Source organism: Frankliniella occidentalis, unplaced genomic scaffold (genome assembly GCF_000697945.3).
Source record: "Frankliniella occidentalis isolate FOCC.00 unplaced genomic scaffold, Focc_3.1 Scaffold137, whole genome shotgun sequence".
NCBI lineage: Eukaryota > Metazoa > Arthropoda > Insecta > Thysanoptera > Thripidae > Frankliniella > Frankliniella occidentalis.
Window position 1 is genome coordinate 287,047 of NW_026267264.1, and position 11,658 is coordinate 298,704.

Sequence of the window (11,658 nt, forward strand, 5' to 3'; positions counted from 1 at the left end):
AAAAATTAACACACATAGTAAAATTGAAATAAACACACTTAAGGCAAAACCTTGAAACTCGAAACAATTTAAATGAGTCAACTACTGAGTGCTGAAAAATTTGCAGTTTAAGACAAAGTCACATAACCCAACAAGACTACAACACAAATGGAATTCACGAAAGATCTCTCCACACCATGGATACTGATAACCATAAAATAAAAGGATAAGAAAGTTCTAGAATTTGAAAAATTATGAAAGTTTCATTTTAAGGTAAATGAAAAGTTTTGGTAATTTGGAAAATTATTAGATACCTTACCTTCTTCAAGAGTTTCATCCCCATCAGACATGAGCTCATCATCTGAGCAGATGCTCAATACATTCACCAGCATTTCAGTAACTGCAAAGATGGGTTGGTACAGTACAGTAAAGCTTTAACCAAATAAATAAAGAATGCACACCACACTATGTACCTTTTTCACCAACAAATGGAAGGGACCAGGTGAAAACATCCATGAAATTTGGAAGCCAGTAAGGGTGAGGTGAACAGTTAAATTGTCTGATGTTCATTACGTTATTTTCATACTTCAATACAGCAGCCTGCAAAACAGACAAAATAAAAATGTTCAGGCTTTAAAGCAAAATTCCAAACAAAAAAACAATTAGAAAAGACTTCAATACTGATGTACCTTATTGTTGTACACATCCAAATAATTTGGTGCAGAAAATATGGTGATGAGGGAAGGAAACCCAGTTACTTGACTTTTGCGGTACATTCGATATCTGGCAAACAAGATCATGCAATCACATTAAAATTAAACTAACCACTAAGTTACTCCCAAAACCACAACCAAAAAGAAGGCAATTAACATCAGACACATTCACTTCACTACTTTCCACATACCCCGCATCTTGTGCTTCGTGTGCTCTGATTATTGAGAGCAAGTTGTTATTGGCCAGAAAATCACAGCAAGCCGCATAACTGAAACATGGCGAGAGAAGATCGTTGTAGATACTTTGTACATAGGTGCACTGATAAAAGATTACAGTGAATTTCATCATATGTTACAGGGAACTCTGCAACACAGGACGGCAGAATTTCCACCGTAATCTTTTAACAGTGTGCAAGAATTGGAGAGGTGAGGGGGGAGGGGGGGGGGGCGCACAGCTAAATGAACAAGTTTACCTATAAAAGTAAGAGCAGCCCCGAACGCTATTGTGTGTAAAGTGCTCAACGTTCTTCTCATTGCCGAAGTCTTCCAGGGGGTCGGACCACAGCAAATCACACATTGGTCCAAAGGCAGGTGGCTCCTTGAACCGGTCCAGCTGCAAGCGAGGTCAGAGGGCTGTTAGAGACACGCAGAGCGGAGCCGGGGGAGCCCCTGCGCGCGGCTGGTAGGCCCGCCCGTCAGACACGGCTGTCCAGCGGCACGGCCTACCCTGCCGCCGTCAGGGGCTCGGCCAGCTCAGCTCGCGGCGGAGGCGGCGGGGAGCACAGCCACTGTGAAAAGTTGCGGTAGGTTTACGGGAAAAATTTCCATGATGTGTGCCTCAAAATTACAGTTTGAGATTATTGTAAATCTACAACACTGTGAAAAAGAGTTGAAGGTTTTACGGGAAAATTTTCCACGAAGCGTGTCGTAGAATTACGAATCACGATTCAAAATTGTAAAATTACAAACACTATGTATCGACTCGGAGTTCATCGACGAGCAAGGTTGGGGTGTCATTAAATTAGAACATATTTTGCAATTATAAATTACTAAATATATCGTAACAAGGATATTTTTCACAATAATGAAGCCCTTCGTATCGACTCGGAATTGATCGAGATTTGTGTCAGCGAGAATGGAATCTCGCAAATTTGCAACACATTTAAAAACTTAAAAATCACTATAAATTTTATACATTTACGATGACATTTTGATATTTTCCACAGAGAGGAACTCACCCTTCTGATGTCATCGAGGACGTGGATCTCGGGCGAGAGGCCGCCGTGAACACAGAGGAACTGTTGGTTCATGAGCGCCGCTAGCGGCAGGCAGTCGAACGCGTCCATGCACGCGTCATACACTCTCTCGGAATATTTTATTTTACCTGCGGCAAAAAATGAAATAGGAAAATAAATGTAGCGTGATAAAACTCTTTTGCCATGGCTCTAATATGTTTATTTCAAACTTTTGGTCGGTGGTGAAGGACTTGTTGCTTTATCCTCCAACCACTCAAAAACACAGGAAGTATATACTCACATTCTTGTTTAAAAGTAAAGTACTCTGTCAAATGCCTACACTCGTGATTTCCTCGTAATAGAAATAGGGTAGTCGGGTGACAAAGTTTGAGTGCCCATAAATATAAGACACACTGCAAACATTTTAAAGCAAAAGAGAAAACAATGGTTACTATCGACAACATTGGATCGCCCCCCTTTACAAGATACAAATATTCCCACTGTTCCACTCACCTCGATGCTGAAGTATCCTCTGTCCACGTAGTCTCCGAGGAACAGGTACTTGGTGGTGGCCGGCGGTCCGCCGACCTCGAAAAGCTTCATCAGGTCGTAGAACTGGCCGTGGATGTCACCGCACACTGTTCACACACACACACACACGCACGGTAAACAAAAAACTCGGAATCCGAGGCGTGAAAAAATTGCAAATTTTAATTTTTGAGGCAGGAAATCAACTTTTAAACCATCCTCTCGATTTCGAGCATCCAAAGCCTGATTTAGAGCCGCTCTGCTCTGATTCCGAGGTAATGAGCTCGTAATCCGGGAATCGTCTCTCGAAATCCGGGAACCGTTTCTCGGAAACGGGTAACAGGTGACTCGGTTTTCGAGACACGTTTACCCGATTTCGAGATCGGTAGCTCGGAATTAGGACAGCCTCGGAAATCGAGATTTCCGCCTCGGAATCCGAGTTTTTTGTTTACCGTGAGTAGGGCGCACAACATTCCAACACTTGAGAGGATGACATGTGTCACGCGTGAAACCAGGCGCGGATTAAAGTAAGCGACGTAGAGAAAAACGGCTTACTGTGATGTATGAGGATAACGTACTATATTAATTTCAGAGAGAAAAAAATAATTCGAAAAGCATCTTTTGAACGGCTATAGCTAGAGAATATTTAACGCCACCATTGCGGAGGACTTAATCTACATCCTCCGACCGACTTATGGTTACTCCACTTCCACGACTTGGACACCGTATACACGCAAAAAAAAGAATCATTGTACCAACGACATGAGTTGTTCTTGGAATGGCTTCAGAAACATAGGATGCTATTCCAACGACCATGATTGCTGGCTCAACGACATGGTCGGTGGCACAACTACCGGCTGTCATAGGGTTAGCAACATCGTGTCTTTGGACCAACAACCCGGCCACAAGAACACGACGGTCGTTGGAACAATGATTCTTTTTTTTCGGTGTAGGCTAGTATAGACAACTAGGGCACTTCGCGTGTAAAAGCAGGTTCGGTTGGAACATTCTCCAGCGATCTGGAGCGACGGAAGCAGCCAGTTTGTCATCGGTTTGTCATCCGTTTGCCATCCGTTTGTCATCGGCAAGATGACAAACAAATGACAACCTGATGCTATAATTTTTCATGCGGTAACCAAGCTTTTTTTCCTAGTTTCCCAAGTATAAGAGGCAATTTCCAAGGAGTCGTGTTCACCGGTGAAATGCATCCACCAAGGTACGCAAACATTTGTCATTAAGGAACTTAAGGAAATATATGGCACTGACCACACGGCCCATATATGAGACAGATCATGAAATATATGTGCCATACATGGCGGGGCGTTTATGGCCAATATATGGCCGTATATGGCAATATATGGGATATATATGCACAAGTTATATGTCAAATATATGTTTGAGCGCGTCCGGACATACATGGCGCCATATACGTGCCGTATACAATTTTTTTTTCACGGCCGTGTGTGAAGCAGCAAGGTCCGTCCGTCCGTCCGTCCCTCCCTCGTGTTGGAATGTCACACACTTTACATTTAAATGTGTAGAGAAGCTGTTCACCTGTGACGGGGGCCTCGATCTCGATCATGGTCTTCTCTGACTTGAGCAGCGTGGCGCCCTCGTGCACGATCTTGAGCGCCGCCGCCTCGTCGATGCGCCCCTCCGCGAAGAAGTGCTGCTTGAGCACGTCGGGCCTGGGCTTGCCGGTGCGCTGGTCGAAGCATTCCGTCACGGAGAGCTTGTGACTTGGTGGGAACGGGGTGTCTGCGGACAGAAAAACAAAAGTGTCAGTAAACGACACTCTTCACAGAAAACTCTTCAGACCCGCTCTCTCGGACCTGTACTGAGTTATTTCTTAGTAAATACCTTACGTCTTTCCGCACCAAGATTACACTGTGCAACTTCATGTCGAATACTTGTAAGCGTTTAACTCCGTAGGTGTACTCTAGTAAGTGTTGAACTCGGTAGCTGTACCAGGTGGCTGACTCACGTCGCGCACTTTCACTTTCGTAGTTGTACTGTACCGCATGCATGCGTGCGGGCGGGTTGCCTACTCGCACTGGGCTATAAGGAGCCGTGTGCAGCTACGATAGGAAAGCCCGCAAGCACCCGCGCGGCTTAAATCAGTCACCTGGTACACTTGCAAGTTTGCAACAAACTCCTTGGTTACACACTTAAATTGGACGCTCACTACGTGGGAAGAGCTTAACAGGGTTCAGGGTTGCACACTTGCAAGTGACAGCTACCGAGTTGAATATTGCAAGTGTACTACTACGAGGCTGAACAATCGTTTGTACACTCACAAGTGTTAAGCAGTTGCACTTAGTTTATCGATGCACTTACAAATTTGTTATATTTTAATTTTGTAACTTATTGATAAAAAATGTCAGTTAAGTAAAAAGGAATTCATTTGCATACTGATTAGAAAGTTGTCAAAGGCTTTTAAAGGTTTTGGGGGAAAAAATCAAGAACAGGATGGGAGTTTAGCAGTGCCGCCTCTCTTTCAGCGCTCCATCGTGGACGAGTCGTGGATAAAATATCAACTTGCACACTCCACTGGAAGAATAATCTAGAGCATTAACAACAGTTTTAAACTGTTAATTTGGATACTGTTATAAACACTCTCAGACCTTTACTGATTTAGTTATTAGTAAATAATTCCGTCTTTTTTACAGTGTAACATTTACAATGTTATTTGTAACATGTAATACACTAATATTTGCTGAGCCTGATAGAGAGACCGGGGTGACGGTGAGACTGAGAGAGAGAGAGAAGAGGGGGGGGGGGGCGAGAGGCGAGTCGCGCGCTCGGCTGGAGTGTGTCACATGCTAATGATGCCATTCCCAGAGGCGAGGTACGCCCCCCCCCCCCACGTACCACCACCACCGTCGCACATCGCCCACTATGAACCCACTATTCCCACTATACGAACCCAGCTCATCTACCCCCCTCCTCCACAGTCTCGTCCCGACCAAGAATTTGGTACATTTACGATTTTGAAATCGTAAGGTTTTATTTTTTATTTTTTTCCAACGCGTCCACGGAGGAAGTTAGTCCCAAAAAGTCATAGTATACTAAGGTAATAATTGTGTGCTTGTCAAAAAGAAGTGCATTTCCAGTCAAAATTTCACTGTTCACATCTAGTTTCTATGTTGTTTTTTTGAGACGGGTTTTTGGGGTTAAATTTTATCATTTGGAGCCCCTAGGTCACATTTTTTAGGTTCGACAACGCTCTGGCCACACATCGAGGTTGTGATCGATACATGCAAAACAGTAGGCATCGGAGTTTATTTCGCCGATTTTGGAAGAGTGTTACATGTACATGTACACTTTAAAGCATTAACATTGGAATTGCAAAACATTTTTTGAGACATGCAAAATGTCTGCAAAGCATTCTTTTGCAAAGGCAGAAATTTAACAGTGTTAGTTACGTTTCAGGCTGGTACGGCACAAAGCCCAGTAGACCCAACCCAACCAACAACGCGCAGCGCGCTCAAATGACGACAAAGCCGCTTCGACCGGTTCGGCAAATTTCCTGTTCTGATACCAGGCGAAAAACTGAGAGGCTGCTCTGTCATTTTATTCATGTGACATCACATTGTTTAAAATGTAACAATTGTTAGATTGGTTAAATCGTCATGTCACATTCGTTTCAATAATGTGGCCACATTCGTTTCAATAGGACAGTAGCATCCAAAAGAATGTGACACTTTTCACATGTAAAATAATGTGAGTGGTCGCCGTATGAACTGATCGAGGTACTTTCCAAATGTGTACTTTGAGCACGGTAAAAAGTCTGATTTTATGAGGCGCACTGATTTTTTTGACCCATTGTCAGTATTCCTCGAGGGGTGTGGAACTGGACACAAAAAGTGTACATCGAGAAAAACACTTACTTTTAGGACGCTTCCTCATCTGTCTTCAAATTTTGATGAAAGTCGGTTACTTTAAGGGATATCCCTCTATAAATGAGGGAAGAGCCTCAAAGTTACTCATTTTGAGGGGGCTGGCTGCTATGGCTGCGGCACCCACCTCAATACTTTGACGATTCGTAATAAGTGATCATGTCGTCAGTTGGTCAAAATACTCAATATAGCAAATAATAATCACTAAGCAAATATATTTGCAACATGCTAGTAACAGGCTGAGAGTGAGGAAGCTATAATCCCAGGGTGTTAAACGCAAAGTGCTTTTACAGGCGGCGATGGGGTCTGGTCACTCTCAACATGTTGTGTAGACAAACGCGTAACACTCGTCTATTAGAATGGACCCCAGCACAGAGGGTGCAACGCGTTAGCGAATAAGGGAACAAACGTGTGGACCAAAACCAAATGGCCGTTTATCATTAAAGGGGAAGAGAAGTTCCGGGATCGTGTGTGTCTTTAAAGATATGCCTCCCCGCTTCCCTCCCTTAACAAGCCCGATCTGCGCCAGACAGCCAATTGACACGCTTTCGCGCACAGCAAAGCGCGCGCGCGCGCGCGCACGCACACACACACGGCCGTCTAGAACCCAATCAGGCTTTGGCAGTGAAAGTTAGAACACGAAAGTGGGGTGGGGCCGATGCGCTCAGAGAGAGGGAGGGGCAGACAGAGGTGTTTCCGTACGTCACGATTTGTGAGCGACAGAGAGGTGCTACGGTTTTGAGAAAAATATGAGTAGACGCGTCTTGAGATGGCGAGTCTGGACATGTCTGGCAAAACAGCTCAGCGCCTCTCAGTCGCTCACAAATCGCGTGATGGACGGACATTTTTGACTATACTTTTTCTGGCATTTGCTGATTACCTATATGTATGCAGCAAATACTGCGTACGTGATCAGGTATGCATCAAATAGTGTATACATGGCCAGGTACACACTTGGGCACATACCTTTTACCACGGGGCTCTACCGTGTAAAAAGCCTGCGAAGAACTATTCTTTGCAGTGCAAATAATTTTGAAGCGTTGTAAAATGCTTTGCATTGCGAACTAAATACTTCGCATTGCAAACTAATTCTTCGCACCTTGCGAAGAAAATTGTTCACAGCGCTGCAAAGAATTAGTTCGTAACCTTGCAAACCATTTCTTCGCAACTTGCGAAGAAAATAGTCTGCAATGCAAAGAAAATAGTTTGCACTGCAAACTTCCTTACAATGCTTCGAAATTCTTCGGAAAAATTTTGCAGTGTGAGTTTCCAGGGCAGAGAGAGTAACCGATGAGTACGCGTACGGGTTGTAAAGTGCAGAGAACCCTGTCTCTGCGACCCAGCCCCCAGCCCTACGCATCACTAAATCACATCATGATTGTAAATACAATTAGCAAAAAAAAAATAAAAACACGTGAAAAGTTTGCTCTCTATACTACAACACGATAAGCGTTTAATCGGCCTAAGGTGCGGGAAATGGCTTTAGCGGAGGCTAGCCGAGGACCAAGCAATTGCATCACGCCGCAATAACGCCGCGTAATCTATAGAATGGAACCCTGCCAGAAAAAGTTTTCCATTTTTTTTTGTGCATGCTTCAACATCCCTGTACACAAATGTACATCGTCACGATTTAAAAAAAAAAAAAAAATAAGTAGAAAAAGTCGGGTCAATTACTTGGCCAAATATACACTAACTCCTGCATACACATGAGCAAGGGCACGCCTGAGTTTCTAGAGTGTCCTCGTCAATTTATAATAAGTTTTGTAATTAATATTTACAAAATATGTTGTAAATTTATAACAGTGTATTCTTGCTCGTCGATGATTGCCAAGTCGAAACGCGTACTGCTTCTAATTGTGCACTTTTCGTAAATTTACGACAAACTTCATAGGATATTTTCACGTAAAACCATACAAATATTTTTCACAGCAGGATATATAATTGCCCTGCTTTGGACGTGACGTGAGCTCGACGCCCTTTTAGTATTCTCCATTCGCGAGTTACGGTGGCGCCAAAGGAAAGGGGTTGCGTAGTGCGAGTCGTAAACCGCAGCCGGAGAGCTCAGCGTCCGTCCGGCGGTCCGTCCGCCCATAGCGGCGCGAGACCCGCAGACCCGCCCCCCTCCCTCGCCCACCCTATCGACCGTAAGAAGGCAAGGAAACCCTCCTACTCCCCCCTCCCCTCCCCGCAGCCCCTCACACCAACCCTCCCTCCCACCCAGCCCCTCACGCCAACCCCTCCATTCAGCCCACCCCGCCCCAGCCGCTCCTCTGCAACTCATCCTTTTGCGGCGCATCCGCATGGTATGGTCTCACGGCAGAAGGGGTATCTGACGCAAGGAAAACCAAACAACCGAAAACGCGCTTGTCGTTAAGAGTACGTGTTACACTATTTAGAACAAAGCAGACCGGCCCTTCCGTTGAACGGAGTTGCCGCGAGGGCCGACAACTGGTGTGTTCCTGTGTCCCGTACTGTTACTGTACTTCGGGCGTACTCCAGGTGTATTCTGCGTACTCCACATGTACTCCCTAGCACATGCAGAGTGTACTTTAGCAACTCCCAGCGAACTGTTCACACTCTAAATGTAAAAGAACAATTTAGTCCGCAACGAAGTAACGGATTTACGCGCATCCAACGACAGACAAAATTGTTTCGCTAGAGAAGACAATTTTCAATTCAAATACTGTGAAGTTACATTCTATATAATGTGAATTGTGTCACGTTAAATATAATACCATGTCACATTCGTTATAACGTGACACAGGTAAGCGCCAACCATGCATACCCAGAAAAATAGTTTCTTGATTCGTAGTGCGATCTGACACAAGATGAAATTAACAATTTAAACAAGTCAATATTGTATTTGGAATAAGATCTTTCTCTTATTCGAAAGAAAATATCAGCTTGTTTCAGGAGTAAATTTCATCTTGTGTCAGCGTGCACTTGAAACAAAGAAAATTTTCCTTGCAACAAGAAACAAACTTTCTGGGTGCACTGAGCCCGTGAGGGCAAAGCCACTGTTAAAAATGCTGCAAGGAAGTACAGTTCGACTACGGTCCGTCCTGTATATTTTATGTACAGGCCAGAGTGTACAGATATGGGCTGTACTTCCCCGTACAAAAAAATCGGTCTCACAGAAGGCTCAGAAGGATTCATTCTAGAGACACCATTGAGCCAGCATTTTGTCAGCTGTGCACCTCCATTGAATCCAGACTGAGTCAGCGTTGAGGCACGTTTGATCCAATGCCGAGCCCTTTCGTGAGACGTTTTCGTCGGCCCCATCGTGGACACGGAGGTTCCGAGAGGACTACTTTGTCACGAAAAGTAGTCTTTCCTGAGCCAGAACCTTGATCCGTGCACAAGCCATCCTGGAGACAACACGGATAACTGAGGGTCAGACGGTTATGACAAACTAGAGCCATCATTGAGCCATGGTCGAGACACCCTTTCACCGAGTTGTGATAAAAGCTGCGCGCCCACGTGGACGCTTTTGCGAGGCGAACCTCCGACCTGGGAGTTGAGAGTCTGCCTCGATAACCACTGGGCCAGAGCGGATAGACGTGGTCGATGTGTCGCCAGCGTTACTGGACCCACACACAGCGACGCAGCGCACACTCGCTGGAGACATCTTTGAGACATACTGTCTCACTAATCCCCCTCCCCCTTCAAAAAAAGGACTGTTTTGTTTTTGTTTTCAACAATCTTTTGAAAAATGAGGTTTCCGTACTTTTCAAACATATTTTTCTTGGAGAATTTCGACTATTATTTACCGTCATTTAGTGGTATTTGAAAAATGTTAGTAACAGGATGAAGGGCTCAGATTATTTGGAAAGGTCTACAGTTATAGTTCGCGCACAACACATTTACAGGGTAATGGTGACACTGTGAACCAAACGATCTGCAGATTCTTACAGTTTCTAAAATTTCCCCTAAGTTGTACAATATACAATGTGTCTAAACTCATTTGTACAGTTAAACTAAGACAGCAATTAAGGTGCAAAATTAAACACTGGTTTTACCAGTGCAATAAGCTAGATGCGAATCGAACCATATGCACGATTTTGTGCGCAATTACAGAGAATCAGTGCGGTATTGAGTAGCAATACGTACGCACAATCGTGCATGGTTGAGCATGCACGGATCCAGTTGCAACCCGCCAAACTCCCTTCTCCCGCGGGTGACACCTCCCGTCCCCTCCACCTCCCCCCGCCCCTGAATACTGATGGCTGCCTTATCGACCACCACTTCGCGGCTCACCGGGTCACAGCGGCCACAGGGCGGCGGCAGCGGCAAGCAGTCGCTCGCCCGCACGCACGCACGCAGTGCACACTACCGTCAGATTTCCTATGCTCGCCTCTCGCCCTGCCATTGCTCTATGCTTTGGAGCTCGGCGCTCGTCGCGTGCACTTTATGAAATACAGACGCCGACAAACATTGCAGGAGAGGCATTACACGAGAGGCAACCAAAACGATCCCCTTCACTGTAAACAAAATTATCGTAATTTTCCGAGATTTTCTCGGTTAATTTTCCATTACGAAAGCTTGGTTTTTAACAAGTTACGGTACATCGTTATGTTACGAATTGCTTTGTAAAATAGAATGTAAAATCCAAAAGTAAAGGGTATGAAACTTGAATGAAGTTTGTCAAATTTCATGACCCATAACCCCAAAATTTGCATTTGTTAGGAAAAATATTTGTAACTTTACGAAATGCTTCGTAAAAGTAATCAACGAAACGTTGTCGTTGATTACTTTTTACGAATTGTTTTACAGTGTTCGAATTTCGCCGCCGAGGTCCAACAGTCGTTGAGACTATTCACGCGACATCACTCGACCAACACAAACGCCTCGATGTGGCGGCGAGTGCGACACGCGCGCCAACGGTGTACAGATGAAATACAAATACCTGATTTCCCTGGAGGTATATACAACGGGTCGCGACCGCGAGCGCCCAGCGGGGGGCAGCAAGTACTCACCTGCAACGAGAGAAACAGAGTCGAGGTTAGGAGAGCGAACAATGTAAACGCTGAGGCGCTCCAACAGGTCCACGCACACGGTAAACAAAAAACTCTGAATCTGAGGCGTGAAAAAATGTGAAATTTTAATTTTTGAGGCAGGAAATCGACTTTTAAGGCATCCTCTCGATTCCGAGCATCCAAAGCCTGATTTAGAGCCGCTCTGCTCTGATTCTTAGGTAATGAGGTCGTAATCCGAGAATCGTGTCTCGAAATCCGGGAATCGTTTCTCGGAAACAGGTAAAAGGTGACTCGGTTTTAGAGACACGTTTACCCGATTTCGAGATCG

At 44.8% G+C, this 11,658-nt stretch overlaps 1 protein-coding gene across 2 annotated transcripts in view; it reads right to left on the bottom strand.

The window, feature by feature from the left end:
- Positions 1-6: 6 nt before the first annotated feature.
- LOC113211067 (serine/threonine-protein phosphatase 2B catalytic subunit 2) overlaps positions 7-11,658 on the bottom strand; it is a 48,973-nt gene continuing 37,321 nt past the window's right edge. For both annotated transcript variants that reach the window (XM_052270761.1, XM_052270760.1), the window contains exons 2-10: positions 4,010-4,213; positions 2,441-2,565; positions 2,229-2,340; positions 1,931-2,076; positions 1,166-1,305; positions 884-961; positions 669-762; positions 453-579; positions 7-379 (exon numbers count right to left, since the gene is read on the bottom strand). In XM_052270761.1, the coding sequence (XP_052126721.1) occupies positions 243-379; positions 453-579; positions 669-762; positions 884-961; positions 1,166-1,305; positions 1,931-2,076; positions 2,229-2,340; positions 2,441-2,565; positions 4,010-4,213 (1,163 nt within the window). In that variant the 3' untranslated portion in view covers positions 7-242. The remainder of the gene's footprint in view (positions 380-452; positions 580-668; positions 763-883; positions 962-1,165; positions 1,306-1,930; positions 2,077-2,228; positions 2,341-2,440; positions 2,566-4,009; positions 4,214-11,658) is intronic.